Genomic DNA, 22,127 nt, shown 5'->3' with positions numbered 1-22,127 from the left:
ACTTATAGGATTTGGATTCATTATACATCCTCGTCATAATTTTCCTTTCTAGGGTTGCGATGGATCGGTTTTGCTGAATGGAAGTGATGGAGAGAAGTCTGCCTTACCCAACTTGAACTCAGTGAGAGGATTCGACGTTGTGGACACAATAAAAAGTTCTGTGGATTTTCAGAAAATATACTTTTATTTTCAGAAGTCAGTATATTTTTTCAGAAAATATACTGATCAATCTAGTATTGGCTCCAAATTGAACGAAATCAATTTAGTTTGGTTTGGTTCTTGGGTTGGTAAAAGAAGGGACCTAAATTGAATCTTGCCCGGCCCATGTATTGATCAATCCTGTGTTTTATCATGGTCATGATCAAGATCAAATGCTTATATATAACGTTCGCAGCAAAATTAGATGTTTTTCCCCATATTTTCTTCCTAGAATGGATGTTTTACTTTTTCTTGCCTTAATTTTTTCTTCAATTTGTCTTTATCTCATCAATAGAATTAATTAACCAAAATCTCATAATGCTCAATGACATCAAGAAGATTGATGGAGTTTCCAACTTGAAATTATTGTTTGATTAATTTTAAGTCGGTAATAAAATAATCATCAAGCTACTGAATAAGATCTTAAGCTTAATTTAATTTGAGCATATGGTATAGAATATAGTCTTTTCACAACCCTAGAGTGAACAATTTGAATTGTCTAACCTTAAGAAACTCAATGAATCAACAGGTTGATCAAGAGATAGTCAACACTCTAATTGACATAAAGCAAGAATAATCTCATAGGTAAGAATGAACATCTTAATCTATTGCATACCCGTTGCAAGGGAGTCAATAAATTGTTTTATATCTATGATTCATTGGAACAAAAAAGGGCCCAGATAGGTACTGATCTATCCAGGCCATCAGAATTAAATGGAAAGGACCTTTTGAATAAAATGAAAGAAATTTTTTTTTTTCTATATTTCTATTGGAAATATATTTTTCGAGCCTTTACTTGATAGAATTGGAATTGCTAACAAACGCCAATGGGACCTTCTAATAGCTTATTGGAATTGGCTTTGTATCAATGAAATCTTATCATCCATGCATAACAAATTGGTGTGGTATATTCATATCATAATATATGATAAGTAAGAACTAGTATTCTTATTGAGACTATAACTCATAGAAAAGAAAACAGATTTATAGATAGAATCAAATATGCAGAATTTACAGATAAAAGTATTCTATTATTAAGGAAAAATCAATATACTTCTAATGTTGAATTCAGATCAACTAGGATAGAAATAAAACATTGGATCAAACTCTTGTTTGGTGTCAAGGCAATAACAACGAATAGTCATCAACTCGACAACACTTAGGTTATATTTGATTCTCGAAAATTTAAAAAGAATTAAAATAAAGAGAAAAATGTAATAGAAAAATTGAACAAACAAAAATTAAATTATCGTAGAATGTACTTTTTAACACACTTTCTTCACCTCTTCTCAAGGAAAATAAAGATTGAAATCCTTTAATATTGTATAGATCGGCTCTTTTTTTCCTTTTTTAGTCTTTTTTATTGTATTTTTTTTCATAATATTCAAATATAAGAAAATCATTTTCCTTGACAATTTATTTTCCCTTTCTTTAATCCTTTCTAGAACTCAAACACAGTCCAGGGAGATGACTCAATCACCATATCAATGCTGATGAAATTTGAACTATAAAAAAGACACAAAATGCATCCATAACTTATTATTCATGTACAAAGTGGTAGCCAAAAAGGACAGCTTTTTCATAAGCACTAATGCTTCTTAGTGTGCTTTGAGTCATTAACTTGCATGCAAAGTGCTTAATTATATTATATGCAAATATAATAACCATGAATCCACCCACTGCCCTAACCCCATGCTTTGTACACAATATAAAAAAACCACTAATCTCTTATCTTCACGGAATATCAAGGTCAGTGCATGCAGCATTTGGAAGAGAAACAGACACTTGCTGCAGCCGCCATGCATCACAGCTAGCACTAATGCAGCTTTCATTCACCAACATTCATTAAACCATATGTTAAAATTGGATTATAAAATTAGTAACCGACAAACAAACCCGGCTATAAATTGAGGTTCTGGGTGGTATTCTACAACAAAACCAAGAAGATTAATTAGGGTTTCTTGCTGATAGAGATGGAGGGTAGTGCTTCAGGAAAGTTTAGTGGCTGCTCATGTTTGTTCATGATCAGCTTTTTGATGGTGTGTTTGGGTGTGAGGTCCGAACTCACCACTGATTTCTACAATGAAAGCTGCCCAAACCTTCTGACGATCGTGAGAAAGGCGGTTAAGAGTGCCATCAAGACGGAGACGAGAATGGCGGCTTCTTTGGTTCGACTTCACTTCCATGATTGCTTTGTGAATGTGAGTACAAACGACTCTCTCTTTGTTTGAGAAATCAAATATGAAAAAAACAGTCTTCTCGACCATACAAAAGTTTTTAAAGTTTTTTTTATATTTTTAATAATATTTTATAAAAAAAATAACTAAGAACATTTAAAATTTAGTCTAAAAAACAATATATTTTTAAAACAAATTCTCAAAAAATTTGTTTTCTATATTTTCCAAACCATTTTTAAATTAAAGATTACAAACTTGTTTTCAAAAACAATTTTAAGACAACACATATCGTTCTTCCTGTGATTTTTTTTACTCTTATTCTCCCTGTTTTATGCCAGTGAAACCCTTTGACCATGTTTGGTTAGTGGAAAATTTAAAGAAAAATGCAAGAAAAAAGAAAATAAAAAATAGGTTTAAAGTTAATAAATTATTTTTATTTATTTTTTTGAACCCATTTTACTTATTTTATTGTGAGATTAAATAATTTAAAAATGTATAAGTTTCTAACTAATTTTAATTATATTTGATATTTTTTAGTTTTCTTCATAAGACAATCAAATATGAGAAAATTTATTTCCTTCGGGTTTTTTTTCTTTCATTAGCATTTTTCTGGAACAAAACATTACATGTAAAAAAAAAACACTTGAGATTATCTTAAATTTGTGCTCAAAAATCACTCCCAAAAAATTCTTTTGAATTCAAATTTTGGGTTTGAGATTCATTTGTTGAACTACCAACTTGATTTGGGTTCAGCAGAGATAAATAGAACCTCTTGTAAAACTGAGATTTGATATTATGTTAAATTACCAACTTTCCTATAAGTTTAAACTTATAGGATTTAGATTCATTATACATCCTCGCCATAATTTTCCTTTCTAGGGTTGCGATGGATCGGTTTTGCTGGATGGAAGTGATGGAGAGAAGTCTGCCTTACCCAACTTGAACTCAGTGAGAGGATTCGACGTTGTGGACACAATAAAAAGTTCTGTGGAGAGCGCATGTCCAGGAGTTGTTTCCTGCGCTGACATACTAGCCATAGCCGCCCGAGACTCCGTTCTCCTGGTAAGTACTATACAATATTTCTCTATGCATATATAGAGACATACTTTCATAGCTACGTATAATCATTGGAAGAAGCAAAAATAGAGTGTATCTGCAGGAATGAAACTAAGAAGGAATCCTTTGCAGAGTGGAGGAAATACATGGAAAGTATTTTTAGGAAGAAGAGATGGACTAGTTGCAAACCAGACAGGCGCAAATAATGGACTTCCTTTTCCAACTGATTCCTTGGATACAATCACTCAGAAGTTTGCCAATGTCGGCCTCAATCAGACCGATGTCGTGTCGTTATCAGGTACTGCTTTTGTTTTGTTCTACAAGATTGACTTAGTTTTTCACAAGGATCATGTATATAATCAGAAAATCCGTTTGAAGAGTATGATAAAAAAAAATATAACATTATCCAAGATTTGCAATTCCCATTAAGCATTAGGGTTTATGATTAGGTGCGCATACAATTGGATTAGCAAGATGTACTACCTTCAGCAGCAGATTGTTCAACTTCAGCGGAACAGGCGCTGCTGACTCTACAATGGACACGGAAATGGTGTCCGATTTGCAGACCTTATGCCCACAGAGTGGTGATGGGAACACGACAACCTCTCTCGACCAGAACTCAACCGATCTTTTCGACAACCATTACTTCAAGAACTTGCTCGTTGGGAAGGGTCTTCTTAGCTCTGATCAGATTCTATTTACTGGTGATGCAGCTGCTTCCACAACCAAAAGCCTTGTTCAAAACTACAGCAGTGACTCTGGCCTCTTCTTCTCCGATTTCACCAACTCCATGATCAAGATGGGGAATATCAGCCCCAAAACTGGTTCCGATGGCGAGATTCGAACGAATTGCAGGGTGATTAATTCATAAAATGAATTGAAGTTGTGAGGTTGATGTCATGTTTCAAGGAATTTATGGTGTTTTCAGTGTGTTTATGTAATGTATGTTGATGTAGTGAATAAGATCTTTGGGACTTGGTTTTCTCATAGGATGTTTGCAGTCATACTTGGTTTCATTTCTAGGCATCGACAAATTTTGTGGTGAATTTAGGACCGAGTTTAATCCATTATTGGGCAGATGTTTCGTATGATACTAAGGGTACTAGCTTATATTCAAAGTATTTTTAGTAGAAGTGGTTTTTTTTTTTTAAAAGTATTTTTTAGGAGAATTACTTATTAAGTATTTCCTTAAAAAAACATTTTAAGTGATTTTTTACTTTTTAAAAATATGTTGTAAATTATGCCTAACACTTGAATTTTTTTTTAAAAAGCTCATTTCATACTAAAAGTATTTTATAAAATATTATTGAGTAGACTCTAAATATACTAAAAAAATAATTTCAAATTAGAGATCATTTTTCCAAGAATATGACCGTATATATTTTTTCAAACTTGCATCCAAAATAAAAAGTTTCTAATTCAAAATAAGTGGCAAAAATACAAATGAAAAGTTTCTAATTAAAAATAAATGGCAAAAAACTTGATAATTGGCTATGTTTGGTTTAAGAAAATTTGAGGGACAATGCAACGAAAAGAAAATTATAAAGAAAAAAATGGAAGAAAAATAAAAGATAAATTTAAAGTAAATAAATTATTTTATATGTTACTTATACTTCATTTCTCTAATTTTTAAATGTATAAACTTTTAACTAATTTTAATTATATTTAATTTTTTTTATAAAAAAAAATTAACATTTTTTTTATTACTTTTCAAATACCAAACATAGCCATGGAGTTCTAGGAATAATAAAGATGCCAATGCCACCTATTGATAGTTTGGAAGGTGGGAAAAATAAAGATGTCATCTATATAGAATTTATTCATTGAGTCCATGCACGCATAAGCCTCTAGTTTCTCACTCTCTCAAGCCCATGAGACTTAGAAAGTGGGATTCAATAAAAAAAACTCTCCCTTTTAGCACCCCCTTTCACTTCTTCCGATGAGATAAGAGACACTCGAGCTATCTTCCTCTGGCTATGTGGGAATAATACTTTGGCCATAGGTATTCTCAAAGCAACTGATTGGTAATTAGTATTCTCAATTAAAGGGATTTTCAGGGACGTGCGACTTATAGTTTCCTTTCTACTTTGCTTTCGAACTTGGGCTTTTCTTTTCAAGCCTACTAGCCTTTTAAAGTTGGGGCCATAATTCTTGACTAGCCCAAATAAATATAAGATTTTTGAACCAACTTTCCCTATTACTACTCAATGTATATAATTAATAGGATGCAAAATTACTTTTATATTTAAATAAATACATCCTAACACATTTTAGAACTAGAAAAAAAAAATATTGGATAACTCAAAGATCTTGCTAAATAAGACCTAAAAAATAAACTCAATCTATTGACAACAAATTATATCAATTACATGGTCCTGAAGGATGAAATTTAGCTCTAGTTTGTTCTTCAAAAGTACAAGAAAAGGAAAAAAATATTTAAAAAATGATTTTTTAAATAAAAGTATTAAGAAAAAAAATCTAAATAAAATATATATTTAATCATTTAGGGAAAATATATATGTTTTTAATCATTTAATTTTCTTTAATTCACTCAATTTTTCTATGGATAATGAAATAAAAGAAATTTCTATAATTTTCCCCCTTTTTTTTCTATTTTGTTCCTTTTAACTATAAGAGCTTCAAACATTCAATGATCATATAGTTCTTCCAATTACTTTCTCTTTGAAAATGGTAAATATTTAAATAATTTTTAGCGTATGTGTCTTTTTACTCTTATTCTCCATGTTTTATGTCATTGAAACACTTTGGACTGGTTAGTGGAAATTTAAGGGAAAATGCAAGAAAAGGGAAAATAAAGAGGGAAAAAAATAGGTTTAAAGTAAATAAATTATTTTTATTTTTATTTTATAAACTCATTTCACTTATTTTATTATAAAATTGAATAATTTGAAAATACATAAATTTCTAACTAATTTTAATTATATTTGATATTATTTGGTATTTTTCATAAAACAATCAAATATAAGAAAATCCATATACTTGGTGTTTTTTTCTTTTATTAGCATTTTTATGGAACAAAACATAACCTTAAAAAAAATACTTGAGATTATCTTAAATTTGTGCTCAAAAATCACTCCCAAAAAATTCTTTTGAATTCAAAATTTGGGTTTGAGATTCATTTGTTGAACTACCAACTTGATTTGGTTCAGCAGAGATAAATAGAACCTCTCGTAAAACTAAGATTTGATATTACATTAAATTACCAACTTCTCTAAAAGTTTAAACTTATAGGATTTGGATTCATTATACATCCTCGTCATAATTTTCCTTTCTAGGGTTGCCATGGATCGGTTTTGCTGAATGGAAGTGATGGAGAGAAGTCTGCCTTACCCAACTTGAACTCAGTGAGAGGATTCGACGTTGTGGACACAATAAAAAGTTGTGGATTTTCAGAAAATATACTTTTATTTTCAGAAGTCAGTATATTTTTTCAGAAAATATACTGATCAATCTAGTATTGGCTCCAAATTGAACGAAATCAATTTAGTTTGGTTCGGTTCTTGGGTTGGTAAAAGAAGGGACCTAAATTGAATCTTGCCCGGCCCATGTATTGATCAATCCTGTGTTTTATCATGGTCATGATCAAGATCAAATGCTTATATATAACGTTCGCAGCAAAATTAGATGTTTTTCCCCATATTTTCTTCCTAGAATGGATGTTTTACTTTTTCTTGCCTTAATTTTTTCTTCAATTTGTCTTTATCTCATCAATAGAATTAATTAACCAAAATCTCATAATGCTCAATGACATCAAGAAGATTGATGGAGTTTCCAACTTGAAATTATTGTTTGATTAATTTTAAGTCGGTAATAAAATAATCATCAAGCTACTGAATAAGATCTTAAGCTTAATTTAATTTGAGCATATGGTATAGAATATAGTCTTTTCACAACCCTAGAGTGAACAATTTGAATTGTCTAACCTTAAGAAACTCAATGAATCAGCAAGTTGATCAAGAGATAGTCAACACTCTAATTGACATAAAGCAAGAATAATCTCATAGGTAAGAATGAACATCTTAATCTATTGCATACCCGTTGCAAGGGAGTCAATAAATTGTTTTATATCTATGATTCATTGGAACAAAAAAGGGCCAGATAGGTACTGATCTATCCAGGCCATCGGAATAAAATGAAAAGGACCTTTTGAATAAAATCAAAGAAAGTTTTTTTTTTTTCTATATTTCTATTGGAAATATGTTTTTTGAGCCTTTACTTGATAGAATTGGAATTGCTAACAAACGCCAATGGGACCTTCTAATAAGCCTATTGGAATTGGCTTTGTATCAATGAAATCTTATCATCCATGCATAACAAATTGGTGTGGTATATTCATATCATAATATATGATAAATAAGAACTAGTATTCTTATTGAGACTATAACTCATAGAAAAGAAAACAGATTTATAGATAGAATCAAATATGCAGAATTTACAGATAAAAGTATTCTATTATTAAGGAAAAATCAATATACTTCTAATGTTGAATTCAGATCAACTAGGATAGAAATAAAACATTGGATCAAACTCTTGTTTGGTGTCAAGGCAATAACAACGAATAGTCATCAACTCAACAACACTTAGGTTATATTTGATTCTCAAAAATTTAAAAAGAATTAAAATAAAGAGAAAAATGTAATAGAAAAATTGAACAAACAAAAATTAAATTATCATAGAATGTACTTTTTAACACACTTTCTTCACCTCTTCTCAAGGAAAATAAAGATTGAAATCCTTTAATATTGTATAGATCGGCTCTTTTTCTCCTTTTTAGTCTTTTTTATTGTATTTTTTTCATAATATTCAAATATAAGAAAATCATTTTCCTTGACAATTTATTTTCCCTTTCTTTAATCCTTTCTAGAACTCAAACACAGTCCAGGGAGATGACTCAATCACCATATCAATGCTGATGAAATTTGAACTATAAAAAAGACACAAAATGCATCCACAACTTATTATTCATGTACAAAGTGGTAGCCAAAAAGGACAGCTTTTTCATAAGCACTAATGCTTCTTAGTGTGCTTTGAGTCATTAACTTGCATGCAAAGTGCTTAATTATATTATATGCAAATATAATAACCATGAATCCACCCACTGCCCTAACCCCATGCTTTGTACACAATATAAAAAAACCACTAATCTCTTATCTTCACGGAATATCAAGGTCAGTGCATGCAGCATTTGGAAGAGAAGCAGACACTTGCTGCAGCCGCCATGCATCACAGCAAGCACTAATGCAGCTTTCATTCACCAACATTCATTAAACCATATGTTAAAATTGGATTATAAAATTAGTAACCGACAAACAAACCCGGCTATAAATTGAGGTTCTGGGTGGTATTCTACAACAAAACCAAGAAGATTAATTAGGGTTTCTTGCTGATAGAGATGGAGGGTAGTGCTTCAGGAAAGTTTAGTGGCTGCTCATGTTTGTTCATGATCAGCTTTTTGATGGTGTGTTTGGGTGTGAGGTCCGAACTCACCACTGATTTCTACAATGAAAGCTGCCCAAACCTTCTGACGATCGTGAGAAAGGCGGTTAAGAGTGCCATCAAGACGGAGACGAGAATGGCGGCTTCTTTGGTTCGACTTCACTTCCATGATTGCTTTGTGAATGTGAGTACAAACGACTCTCTCTTTGTTTGAGAAATCAAATATGAAAAAAAAAAGTCTTCACGACCATACAAAAGTTTTTAAAGTTTTTTTTATATTTTTAATAATATTTTATAAAAAAAAAATAACTAAGAACATTTAAAATTTAGTCTAAAAAACAATATATTTTTAAAACAAATTCTCAAAAAATTTGTTTTCTATATTTTCCAAACCATTTTTAAGTTAAAGATTACAAACTTGTTTTCAAAAACAATTTTAAGACAACACATATCGTTCTTCCTGTGATTTTTTTTACTATTATTCTCCCTGTTTTATGCCAGTGAAACCCTCTGACCATGTTTGGTTAGTGGAAAATTTAAAGAAAAATGCAAGAAAAAAGAAAATAAAAAATAGGTTTAAAGTTAATAAATTATTTTTATTTATTTTTTTGAACCCATTTTACTTATTTTATTGTGAGATTAAATAATTTAAAAATGTATAAGTTTCTAACTAATTTTAATTATATTTGATATTTTTTAGTTTTCTTCATAAGACAATCAAATATGAGAAAATTTATTTCCTTCGGGTTTTTTTTCTTTCATTAGCATTTTTCTGGCACAAAACATTACATGTAAAAAAAAAACACTTGAGATTATCTTAAATTTGTGCTCAAAAATCACTCCCAAAAAATTCTTTTGAATTCAAATTTTGGGTTTGAGATTCATTTGTTGAACTACCAACTTGATTTGGGTTCAGCAGAGATAAATAGAACCTCTTGTAAAACTGAGATTTGATATTATGTTAAATTACCAACTTTCCTATAAGTTTAAACTTATAGGATTTGGATTCATTACACATCCTCGCCATAATTTTCCTTTCTAGGGTTGCGATGGATCGGTTTTGCTGGATGGAAGTGATGGAGAGAAGTCTGCCTTACCCAACTTGAACTCAGTGAGAGGATTCGACGTTGTGGACACAATAAAAAGTTCTGTGGAGAGCGCATGTCCAGGAGTTGTTTCCTGCGCTGACATACTAGCCATAGCCGCCCGAGACTCCGTTCTCCTGGTAAGTACTATACAATATTTCTCTATGTATATATAGAGACATACTTTCATAGCTACGTATAATCATTGGAAGAAGCAAAAATAGAGTGTATCTGCAGGAATGAAACTAAGAAGGAATCCTCTGCAGAGTGGAGGAAATACATGGAAAGTATTTTTAGGAAGAAGAGATGGACTAGTTGCAAACCAGACAGGCGCAAATAACGGACTTCCTTTTCCAACTGATTCCTTGGATACAATCACTCAGAAGTTTGCCAATGTCGGCCTCAATCAGACCGATGTCGTGTCGTTATCAGGTACTGCTTTTGTTTTGTTCTACAAGATTGACTTAGTTTTTCACAAGGATCATGTGTATAATCAGAAAATCCGTTTGAAGAGTATGATAAAAAAAAATATAACACTATCCAAGATTTGCAATTCCCATTAAGCATTAGGGTTTATGATTAGGTGCGCATACAATTGGATTAGCAAGATGTACTACCTTCAGCAGCAGATTGTTCAACTTCAGCGGAACAGGCGCTGCTGACTCTACAATGGACACGGAAATGGTGTCCGATTTGCAGACCTTATGCCCACAGAGTGGTGATGGGAACACGACAACCTCTCTCGACCAGAACTCAACCGATCTTTTCGACAACCATTACTTCAAGAACTTGCTCGTTGGGAAGGGTCTTCTTAGCTCTGATCAGATTCTATTTACTGGTGATGCAGCTGCTTCCACAACCAAAAGCCTTGTTCAAAACTACAGCAGTGACTCTGGCCTCTTCTTCTCCGATTTCACCAACTCCATGATCAAGATGGGGAATATCAGCCCCAAAACTGGTTCCGATGGCGAGATTCGAACGAATTGCAGGGTGATTAATTCATAAAATGAATTGAAGTTGTGAGGTTGATGGTCATGTTTCAAGGAATTTATGGTGTTTTCAGTGTGTTTATGTAATGTATGTTGATGTAATGAATAAGATCTTTGGGACTTGGTTTTCTCATAGGATGTTTGCAGTCATACTTGGTTTCATTTCTAGGCATCGACAAATTTTGTGGTGAATTTAGGACCGAGTTTAATCCATTATTGGGCAGATGTTTCGTATGATACTAAGGGTACTAGCTTATATTCAAAGTATTTTTTAATAGAAGTGGTTTTTTTTTTTTAAAGTATTTTTTAGGAGAATTACTTATTAAGTATTTCTTCAAAAAAACATTTTAAATGATTTTTTACTTTTTAAAAATATGTTGTAAATTATGCCTAACACTTGAATTTTTTAAAAAAAAAAACTCATTTCATACTAAAAGTATTTTAGAAAATATTACTGAGTAGACTCTAAATATACTAAAAAAATATTTTCAAATTAGAGATCATTTTTCCAAGAATATGACCGTATATATTATTCACTTGCATCCAAAATGAAAAGTTTCTAATTCAAAATAAGTGGCAAAAATACAAATGAAAAGTTTCTAATTAAAAATAAATGGCAAAAAAACTTGATAATTGGCTATGTTTGGTTTAAGAAAATTTGAGGGACAATGCAACGAAAAGAAAATTATAAGGAAAAAAATGGAAGAAAAATAAAAAATAAATTTAAAGTAAATAAATTATTTTATATGTTACTTGTACTTCATTTCTCTAATTTTTAAATGTATAAACTTTTAACTAATTTTAATTATATTTAATTTTTTTTATAAAAAAAAAATTAACATTTTTTTTATTACTTTTCAAATACCAAACATAGCCATGGAGTTCTAGGAATAATAAAGATGCCAATGCCACCTATTGATAGTTTGGAAGGTGGGAAAAATAAAGATGTCATCTATATAGAATTTATTCATTGAGTCTATGCACGCATAAGCCTCTAGTTTCTCACTCTCACAAGCCCATGAGACTTAGAAAGTGGGATTCAATAAAAAAAACTCTCCCTTTTAGCACCCCCTTTCACTTCTTCCGATGAGATAAGAGACACTCGAGCTATCTTCCTCTGGCTGTGTGGGAATAATACTTTGGCCATAGGTATTCTCAAAGCAACTGATTGGTAATTAGTATTCTCAATTAAAGGGATTTTCAGGGAAGTGCGACTTATATAGTTTCCTTTCTACTTTGCTTTCGAACTTAGGCTTTTCTTTTCAAGCCTACTAGCCTTTTAAAGTTGGGGCCATAATTCTTGACTAGCCCAAATAAATATATGAACCAACTTTCCCTATTACTACTCAATGTATATAATTAATAGGATGCAAAATTACTTTTATATTTAAATAAATACATCCTAACACATTTTAGAACTAGAAAAAAAAAATGGATAACTCAAAGATCTTGCTAAATAAGACCTAAAAAATAAACTCAATCTATTGACAACAAATTATATCAATTACATGGTCCTGAAGGATGAAATTTAGTTCTCGTTCATTCTTCAAAAATACAAGAAAAGGGAAAAAATATTTTAAAAATGATTTTTTTAAATAAAAGTATTAAGAAAAAAATCTAAATAAAATATATATTTAATCATTTAGGAAAATATATATATTTTTAATCATTTAATTTTCTTTAATTCACTCAAATTTTCTATGGATAATGAAATAAAAGAAATTTCTATAATTTTCCCCCTTTTTTTCTATTTTGTTCCTTTTAACTATAAGAGCTTCAAACATTCAATGATTTATATGGCTCCAAAGCTTTTGGTAATAGTTGTTGAAAGAATATTCAATCATCCATGCTACCATCACAAACATTTTTACGTTTTCCACCGATCGGAGAAAAAGAAAACAAAAGAGAACTTAGATGTTTGTTTGGTAGCTAAAAATTTTACCAATTAAAGAAAATTGATGCTTACAAGATAACAAATTCCTTGTGCCAAAGAGAATTTACTATTAAGAGAGGTTTTGCAATCATTCCAATCCATTGTATTTTCTTTCACCCCAAACAACCAAAAAAGAAAGAAAGAGTTTGGATTTTCTTTACAAGCATCTCCCATAATGTCCATTCCAAAAAAAAAAAAATTTTACAAAACCCATTTGTGTGGCCATGAGGTGGATTTGTATACTCTATGGCTCACAACTTTGTTCAACTCCCAACCTCAATTTTCTCACCCACTAGCATATTCATACAAGGCAATGACAAAAGGTAACCCTTTAAAACAAGGGCGTAGAGGGTCCTCATTTTTGTCCTACTTAGCCCATTTTGTTGGCTGGAAGCTTCACATGAAGAATATAGGTTCCATCGATGTCTCTTTTGAACAACCCACCATAAGGTTGAAAACTAGGGTACACTCTGGTATTTGGTGCATGGAAATAGACAAAAGAAATGACAAATTTATTCTATTTTTTATTCATCACTATATTTGAATTACTCGTGAGAAAATAGAATTAGAGGACAAAAAATATTATCATGAAAATTAAAATTGCCTTATATAAAATTCTTTTTTCATATATGATGTTCTAATAAACCCTCATTCTTATTTTTATATCCCTTCCCACGTATCAAATAAACCTTTAGGTTATATTTGGTTCTCGAAAAATACCAAGCAAAGAAAAAAAAATATAAAGGAAGATGATTTTTTCATGTTTGGTTGTATAATGAAAAATATCAAAGAAAATCAAATATAATTAAAATTAATTAAAAACTTATGTATTTTTAAATTATTTAATCTTTATATTAATGAGTTAAAATAAATAAAATGAATTTGAAATAATAAAAAAAATAATTTATCAATTTTTAATCTAATTTTTTATTTTTCTTCATTTTTTTCTTTTCTTCTACTTTTCCTTTTCATTTTCCTTCAAATTTTCTGAGAACCAAACATAGTCAAGAGTTTTAATATAAGAATACATGTGTACGTTAGAGCACAGGTGAAGAAAGGGACCAATACTATATTAGAAAGAGATTAAAACCTTTTGCACCTTATATTGTGTCCTACTTGTATAGCCTTTAATTTGGACTTATGGAGAGGCAAGTGGAAGTTTCGCCGCCCATGGAGCCTAAACCCATCCACTTAAATTTCAATTGGCACGATCTGAGGAAAAAAAATGAAAGTGAATGTTAGGTAGAAGTGAGTTAAAATATGTTAAGGGTTACATTAATAAAAGTTAAGCATAAACATTTAGAATATGAAAAAAAAATGGACATTATGCATGCTTGGCTGAAAGTTAGGACATATGGAACATGATTCATATTCCCATTTTACTTCATGAAGAACTTTCTACCAACTTATTATAATTTGAGTTGGTTCCATGAATTGATTAGGTACAAATTTTTTATTGGAAACTTGTTCGATATATTCATAAAATTAAATGATTCCAATATCTCATACACAGTGTGTTATCATGATTCATGAATATTGCTATATTTTTTTCTCTTATTATGAAATGTGGATACTATTGTACCATTTTCTCCTATTATGACAAGTGGTTAGCCCGGAGAATTGTGTCCTTTCTATAATATATATAAGTTATATTTGGTTTTTGAGAGTATTAAGAAAAAAATATATATTAAGGAAAATGATTTTTTCATGTTTGATTGTTATGTGAAAAATATCAAAATAAATATAATTATGATCAATTAAAAATTTATACATTTTCAAATTATTTAATCTTTATATTAAAAAGTTAATTAAGTAAAATGAGTTTAAAGTATTATATTAAAATAATTTATTGATTCTAAACCTATTTTTATTTTTTTTCTTTACTTTTTATTTCCTTCTATTTTCTTTTACTCACATTTTCTTTCAAATTTTTTGGAAACTAAACAAAGCCATAGGAATTGATTTTTCAACTCACTTATCTTGTCTTCATTTTTCAACTCACTCATTCATCATCTTATCCTCATTTGTACCGAGCTTTCCTAAAACTTTCATAATTTATTTAGTTGTTGGCCAAATCTGCTTTCCCACTATAACTAAGCAAGTCATGGAAGTTTTAGGGAAGATAAACACAAAAGAAGATAAGATGATCAATAGTTCAATTGAAAAGCGCACCTTTACTTTTCAATTGTTGCAAATTTCACTGGGAGTTTGGGACTTGGTAGGTTTAGTTGACTAGTTTAAATCACTTGAGTTTACTCATACGTGATTAATACATTATTAGAAAATGATTATGACTTGGGCAAGTTGGTTAGGTTGATAGTTAGCTCGAGTTCAACCCGAATTAAAAAAACAATTAACTTGAGTACTCAACCCAGTCCAACTTCTAACCCGAGTACTCAACCCAACATCATTTCTCTAAGCTTGGGTTGAGTTCGGGTTAATCAGGTTAATTGGATTGATCGAGTTGCATAATTCAAAATCTATCTATAATTTTAAAAAAAAAAAAAACTCATTATATATATATATTCATATAAAAATTTAAATAGTAAATAAAACAAAATTTCAAAATAGCAAAAAAAAAAAAAAAAATAAACATAAATTTATATATATTTAAAAAATAATATAAAAAATATATGATATAATTTAATTTGATTTTTTCTTAAAAAATTAAAAAGAATGAATATTATTATATAAGATAATAAACATTCTAAATATTATAAAAATATTAAATTGAATTTGGGCTAAGCTCAGTTTGCTCAAACCTTGGCCCGACACCAACCCAAATTGAGTTCAAGTTCAAAAAACATATAATTCAAATCTAACTTGAAAATGATTGTCAAATCCTACCTAAATGTAAGGTTAGATTTAAGTTGGGTTAAGTCAATCCATCCAAATTGCACCCCCTCATATTTATTGGTGAAAGGTAAAATACCCATGCAAAAGATAATTACATGGAATCAATTCAAAGCTCAACATGAAAAAGAAGTAACATTCCTTTAATTACTAATTTGTATTAATAAAACCTTGGCTATCAAATGATCTTTATTTTTAGTTGAATTTTGAATTCAACAAAAAGTATCTTCAAATTAATGTTATGGATTCAAGTTGGTATCTAATTTGCATTCAATCTTACATCGGAAAGTAATGAAATTTTCAATTCAAGCCATGTACTTGTAATAACTATATTATTTTATGTACCTACTAATCGATCTCCAAAATTTGGCATCCAATGCCCTTTTGTCTCCATATGTGCAAGTCATGTTACAAGTTACAATCTTCACCTCTCTTTTTGTATTAAGTATTAATAAAATGGATAGTTTGAAATTTTGAGTTAAAATATGAAAAATAAATAAATAAATAAAAAATAGATTTAAAGTTAATAAATTATTTTATATTTTTTAAATTTATATATATACTAAATAATATAGAAATAACATTTTTTTAACTAATTTTAATTATTTTTTCATAAAACTTTCATAATTTGTTTGGGCATTGAAGAGGAGTTGGCTAAATCGACTTCCTCACTCTGACAACTAAGCAATGGAATTGAAATTTTAGGGAAGATAAACATGAATGAAGATAAAATGATTAATGGATGAGTAAGAAAACCACATCTTCATTTTCGGTTGTTGCATGTTATAGGGAATTTGGGATTTGGTAGGTTTGATGGGTTGGTTATGTAAGTAATTAATAATTTAAGCTCACTCATACCCACATTAGTACATCATTACCAAATAATGATAAGTTACTTGATTTTAGGATGAAGTCTTTGTCACACTATAATTATGAAAGTAACATATAACAACATCTAATATGCATTCCATCATATTAAATATGATTCATATCGACATCCTATTGGATATTTTGGTAATTATGGGTTTATATATTAACACATTGTATATTAAGTTATCTTATTTTTTGTCTAATTAAATGTAATCAATTAAGTTAATGATGAACCTTTAAAGTATCTTTATATATATATGCTGTATGAGTTTTGCAATGTGTAGAGATTAAAAATAATAAGAGGTATAAATAGGGTCATGGTCCCCAGTCGAAACGAAAAAATAGAATAATCATTTATTATTTACATCTCATCAATAAGGATTTAAGCTTGCAATATTATGATTTCTGACATTCTCCGACACATCCCATCTTATTGAATGGAATAAATATCAATTAGAGGTCTCCTATGAGTGCAATGTCCAACCACATTTACCTCAAATCCTTAAATGTTATTATCTCCTTTGGGGGGTTTGAGCAACTGTCCCACATTTGTTAGATGGGGCATTTATGGATCATCCTAAGAGCAAAGTTATACGTTGTTCAACACCACACATGTTTATTTTAAGTGTCGCTACAAATAACTATCACCGCACAATTAGTTAGGGTAACAATGTTCAATGAAGCCATTATTCTCTTATAAGACTTCAAAACATGACATGTTTGAAGTCGATGTCACTTCACTTCGAGCTTTTCTATGGTATACTAATAATATTTATTTTCCTTCAAATTATCCTCATCCTTATATAAAATCATTTTTATATAAAAACCCATTGGATTGGGGTAGTTATCTCTTATGAGGCAATTTTGAAACTCTCAAGCAACACTCCTCTAATCATCAATATTACCTTGACTATCAAGTGATTTTTATTTTTAGTTGAATTTTGAATTCAACAAAACGTATCTTCAAATGATGTTATCAATTCAAGTTGGTATCTTATCTAACTTAAACTAAATTTGATGTATCTAATGACCTAAAATTATATCTTATTTTTTCCTATTTTATGATAAATTAAATACAAAAATTATTTTGTTAATATTTTTTATTTTCTCAATATTTTTCTCGAAAACCAAAAGATAACCCATATTATCATGAGTCTAAATGGAGATTACTACCTTCCTACTTAATAATCATATTTATGTATAGAGAAAATTCATTTAATAAGTTAATAATTTAATTTAAATTATTAAGTAAATAAGTATATTTAGTAAAATGACTTAATACTATAATTTAAAATCAAAAATAATTTTTAAGTTTAAATAATTCATTTATTCTATATTTTAAATTGTTTCTATATAATTTCTTCTTAATATTAGTGAGATCCTCTTTTATATTTATCATTCATTTTTTATTATAAATATTTTATAATTTTTTATATTTTTATAATATTTTTAATATAGATGTTTAAATTAATTTATTCTTTAAAATTAATCAAGATAAATATTAATTATAATTAATAAGGATTAATATTAATTAACTAAGATATATATCAATTTGATTATTTAAAAAAATTAAATTAATTTTATCAAATAAGAAAAAGAAAAAAAAGCAGTGAATTTTAAGTAAATAATTTAATTTAACCTTAAGTTTTATCTTAAAGGGAAAAAACAAATAAATAAATAATATAATATGATATAATACATATTAAAATAAAATAAAAAAGGGCAAATTTTGTGGTGTAGACAAAAAAACCACCAAAAGATACTCCGCAGAGCAGAAATTATTCCAAGTGGCCACAAAACCGAGGCGGTCACGTGCATTGAAGATGGAAAGAGAGGGACGTCGCATGCTAACCCAGAGAACTTTTCCGACGAAGGTTCGGCTGAGAATCGGCGATTCTCGCGCAGGGTCAGTTTAGTCATTCCCTCACAGTCGGACCCATCCTGAATCCCCTGCCTGCCACTTCACCAAAGTTTACCTGACATGCAAAGGACCAGTTGTCCGCCTTAAACGCAGCGTTTCACTCACGTCTATGATCTACCAGGGTGTGAGCTTTCAACATGCAGGGTCAGTTCTGTCATTTCGCCACCTACCTCGATCCCCTGTCAGCCACCGCAGCGAACTTCTCCTGCGCAAGCAACCCCGTAACCGCCCCGTAGAAGCAACGGGCGAAACGACGCCGTTTCATTTAACTTAATCCAATTACAAGTCGACGCGTGGAGGCACTGCAGGTTTCTGCCAACACGCATACGGTCGAGAATCCGGTGGGCCCACCACGTTGCGCTTAAATACAGAGCTCTGTTTTGAAGGAGATGAGCCAAGCAGCGTCTCAGAGAGAGAACGAGATAGCACTTCTCTGAAAGTGCTTTCAGGAGAAGAGAGCAGCGAGGAGAGGGAAGCTTATACTAAGGTACAAACTTTAATTTTTATTTTTATTTTTTGCTAATTTTATCTTCCAATGCATCTGGTATTTTCCAGTTTTGACATGTCAAAAAAATTTGTTAAAATTTTTTATTTGGGCTTTCTCAAGAAGCTGATAAAAAGCGCTTTTTTTTCTTCCTTCTGCTTTTCCAATTGAAAACCTCTCTGGAATAATTTATAATAATTTTTTTTATATAGTTTTATTATACTGCGTGCGGGTCTGCTTTTTCCTTCCCTTTTTTTTTTAATATATATATATTATATGCTGCATTTTGATAATGCATATGGACCAACTGGGTCTCTTAAGGTTAAGTGCCTGCCTTCCGGCCCTTTTTTATTTTATTTTTTAGGCATGCAAATGGCTGTTTGGACCCATTGTGTATTATTTTCTTTTCTTTCTATTCCTTGCAAGGTCATAAATGTACTGTCTTCTTTTGATTTGCGATTGTGTGTGTATGGTTCATTACTTCTTTCTTTCTTTCAGGAGTTTCTTCAATTTCAATTTTGGGTTATTTTTCTGCTTCTTTTTTTTTTTCACGGAAGAGATGAACTCTGCAGAAACCCACTGAATTATTGAATGCGTTTCATCCCTCATTTTTTTATTTTCTTTCTCAATAGAATTAATACTGCTCCCATTACTGCCATTTGCCAAAAGCTTGTTCCATGCATACCTTACACTTGTTTCTACTCACCAACCACCTGTCTATCCTAAATCATTTCATGCCACATTGTCCATATCTGCTTGCAACTTGAATTTGACCCTGCAGTTAATAATAATAATAATAATAAAATATATATACTTTTTGCTTATTGAAATGGGTAATTTATTTTTTTATTTTTTAAAGTTTTTTGAAAAGTGTGGATTTTATGTGTATATTTAAAGGGTAAAAGACAATAGGCTCTGGGGGATAAGGTTTCTTAATCTGTAAACCTCTTGATCTATTTTCCTTTTCACTTTTATAGATCAAGAGAAGATTTGAAATGGGGTATTGTTAAAAGTGGATTGATGATCTGGGCATTCTGTGAAAAGCACTTTTAATCTCAAAGCACATTTACTTTGAAGCCAAGTTCTATTATAGCTCAACCATCAATGAAAGCAAACCAGCTTTTGATATAGCCCAAGATTTGATGTCATTATACTAATCAATATGGGGCATCAAATGAAGATTGAAATGGTTCTTTTCTTCTTCATTGTGTTTGGTGTTTGGTGTTTGGTGTTGTAAAAATTAAAAATAAATAAATAAATAAAAATTTAAAATTTGAAAGGAAAAAAAAAAAAAAAACCAAAGAAAAATATAGGCCAAAAACTATGTCAAAGGAGGAACCCGCATGTGATGCTCACATCTTTATTTTGTCCTGTAGTTTCGCACTTTTCTTTACTTTTTCAATTCCCATGTAAGGCCACTGCATTTTCATAGCCTTGATGTCATGTAACTGGAAATATGATGATTCAAGAGCCTAAATGGACAAATTTTTGTGTCGTTTTATATGATTTGTGTAAGTGGTATGGATCATCTGTAGTATGGTGAAATGGCAGAGGAAGAAAAAAGGAAAACTGTTGATCTATTGATATTGTTGTTCTGTTAAGACCTTGTGGTTGTGGTGGTTGTTTCTCTGCTTATTCTCATCCAATTTTTAGCTCACTGAAACCCCTGCAGATGATTTTCAATTGATATGTATATGCCAATTCTGAGGATGTGTTTTAGTGGACATTAACCCCATGTGTATACTTTCAGGTTCCGGTGTCTGATCAAGATGGGAGCCGGTGGTCGATTGTCAGTGCCGAACAGCCCCGTCCAGAGGGTTCCTCACACTAAGCCTCCATTCACACTTGGCCAAATCAAGAAGGCCATCCCACCCCATTGCTTCCAGCGCTCAATTCCCCGGTCATTCTCATATGTTGCCTATGACCTCTCCTTAGCCTTTCTCTTCTACTACATTGCCACCTCCTATTTCAGCCTCCTTCCTAGCTGGCTCACTTACCTTGCCTGGCCCCTATACTGGACTCTCCAAGGCTGCACTCTCACTGGTGTTTGGGTCATTGCCCATGAGTGTGGCCACCATGCCTTCAGTGACTACCAGTGGCTTGATGACACAGTTGGGCTCATCCTCCACTCCTCACTCTTAGTCCCCTACTTCTCTTGGAAGATCAGCCACCGCCGCCACCACTCCAACACAGGGTCACTGGAACGTGACGAGGTCTTCGTGCCAAAGCCCAAATCCAGAATTCCCTGGTTTTCCAAATACTTGAACAACCCATTAGGCCGAGCCCTCACCCTTGTCATTACTCTCACCCTTGGCTGGCCATTGTACTTAGCCTTCAATGTGTCTGGCCGCCCCTATAATCGCTTTGCATGCCACTATGATCCTTATGGCCCAATATACTCTGACCGTGAGCGGCTTCAAATCTACATCTCTGATGCTGGAATCTTTACTGCAAGCTATGTGCTTTATCGCCTTATCCTGGCAAAAGGTCTGGCTTGGGTTGTATGCATGTATGGGATACCGTTGCTAATTGTAAACGCCTTCCTTGTCCTCATCACATACCTGCAGCACACTCATCCAACACTGCCTCACTATGATTCCTTAGAATGGGACTGGCTAAGGGGAGCTTTGGCAACGGTTGATCGTGATTACGGGGTGCTAAACAAGGTCTTCCACAACATTACCGACACACATGTGGCTCACCATCTCTTCTCCACAATGCCACATTACCATGCTATGGAGGCCACCAGAGCAATCAAACCTATACTGGGTGAGTATTACCAATTTGATGGTACCCCATTTTACAAGGCAATGTGGAGGGAGGCTAGGGAGTGTCTTTATGTTGAGCCTGATGAGGAGGGCTCAGATAAAGGTGTCTTCTGGTACAGGAACAAGTTTTGATAATAGTGAAGATGATGATGAAGAAGAAGAAGAAGCGTGTAAGTCATCAATATACTTAGTATGGGAGTGTGTTTAGTATGTAATGAACAAAGGGAAGGGAAGCTGAGTACCTTCTTTTCTAGGTAAAATGTATGGTTTGGTTTAGTATGTAATGAACCTCTAAGGACTATAATATATGTTTGTTTGTAGGGAAATTGTGCCCAA

General features: G+C 31.3%; 3 protein-coding genes across 6 annotated transcripts; all 3 read left to right on the top strand.

Moving 5' to 3' along the window:
• The first annotated feature begins 2,155 nt into the window (after positions 1 to 2,155).
• Positions 2,156 to 4,418, top strand: LOC117916602 (peroxidase N-like). Of its 2 annotated transcripts, none has more exons than XM_034832719.1 (4): positions 2,156 to 2,399; positions 3,255 to 3,437; positions 3,564 to 3,729; positions 3,881 to 4,418. In XM_034832719.1, the coding sequence occupies exons 1-4, from the start codon at positions 2,172 to 2,174 to the stop codon at positions 4,300 to 4,302; spliced, it is 999 nt and encodes a 332-aa protein (XP_034688610.1). In that variant the 5' UTR covers positions 2,156 to 2,171; the 3' UTR covers positions 4,303 to 4,418. The 2 variants fall into 2 exon arrangements, with proteins under 2 accessions (XP_034688610.1, XP_034688609.1); XM_034832718.1 differs by having other exon boundaries at positions 3,522 to 3,729.
• A 4,410-nt stretch (positions 4,419 to 8,828) lies between these two features.
• LOC117916579 (peroxidase N-like) lies at positions 8,829 to 11,097 on the top strand. 2 transcript variants are annotated; one of them, XM_034832689.1, is made up of 4 exons: positions 8,829 to 9,072; positions 9,931 to 10,113; positions 10,240 to 10,405; positions 10,557 to 11,097. In XM_034832689.1, exons 1-4 carry the CDS (start codon positions 8,845 to 8,847, stop codon positions 10,976 to 10,978), a joined length of 999 nt encoding a protein of 332 aa, XP_034688580.1. In that variant the 5' UTR covers positions 8,829 to 8,844; the 3' UTR covers positions 10,979 to 11,097. The 2 variants fall into 2 exon arrangements, with proteins under 2 accessions (XP_034688580.1, XP_034688579.1); XM_034832688.1 differs by having other exon boundaries at positions 10,198 to 10,405.
• A 7,824-nt stretch (positions 11,098 to 18,921) lies between these two features.
• Positions 18,922 to 22,127, top strand: LOC117915771 (delta(12)-fatty-acid desaturase FAD2-like). 2 transcript variants are annotated; one of them, XM_034831450.1, is made up of 2 exons: positions 18,922 to 19,026; positions 20,774 to 22,127. In XM_034831450.1, the coding sequence occupies exon 2, from the start codon at positions 20,793 to 20,795 to the stop codon at positions 21,921 to 21,923; it is 1,131 nt and encodes a 376-aa protein (XP_034687341.1). In that variant the 5' UTR covers positions 18,922 to 19,026; positions 20,774 to 20,792; the 3' UTR covers positions 21,924 to 22,127. The 2 variants fall into 2 exon arrangements, with proteins under 2 accessions (XP_034687341.1, XP_034687342.1); XM_034831451.1 differs by lacking the exon at positions 18,922 to 19,026 and adding an exon at positions 20,438 to 20,534.

This window comes from Vitis riparia, chromosome 6, assembly GCF_004353265.1.
Source record: "Vitis riparia cultivar Riparia Gloire de Montpellier isolate 1030 chromosome 6, EGFV_Vit.rip_1.0, whole genome shotgun sequence".
Taxonomy (NCBI): Eukaryota; Viridiplantae; Streptophyta; class Magnoliopsida; order Vitales; family Vitaceae; genus Vitis; species Vitis riparia.
The sequence above is the reverse complement of the archived record's forward strand: the minus strand, read 5'-3'. Positions and strand labels throughout refer to the sequence as shown.

What these genes read in the sequence shown, in the direction of transcription:
- LOC117916602 (XM_034832718.1), top strand. Translation starts at nt 2,172, where the DNA reads ATGGAGGGTAGTGCTTCAGGAAAGTTTAGTGGCTGCTCATGTTTGTTC. An exon ending in TCCATGATTGCTTTGTGAAT is followed by an intron (nt 2,400 to 3,254) that starts GTGAGTACAAAC and finishes TTTCCTTTCTAG; the next exon opens with GGTTGCGATGGATCGGTTTT. An exon ending in CCCGAGACTCCGTTCTCCTG is followed by an intron (nt 3,438 to 3,521) that starts GTAAGTACTATA and finishes AAGCAAAAATAG; the next exon opens with AGTGTATCTGCAGGAATGAA.
- LOC117916579 (XM_034832688.1), top strand. Translation starts at nt 8,845, where the DNA reads ATGGAGGGTAGTGCTTCAGGAAAGTTTAGTGGCTGCTCATGTTTGTTC. An exon ending in CCCGAGACTCCGTTCTCCTG is followed by an intron (nt 10,114 to 10,197) that starts GTAAGTACTATA and finishes AAGCAAAAATAG; the next exon opens with AGTGTATCTGCAGGAATGAA. An exon ending in CGATGTCGTGTCGTTATCAG is followed by an intron (nt 10,406 to 10,556) that starts GTACTGCTTTTG and finishes GTTTATGATTAG; the next exon opens with GTGCGCATACAATTGGATTA.
- LOC117915771 (XM_034831450.1), top strand. Translation starts at nt 20,793, where the DNA reads ATGGGAGCCGGTGGTCGATTGTCAGTGCCGAACAGCCCCGTCCAGAGG.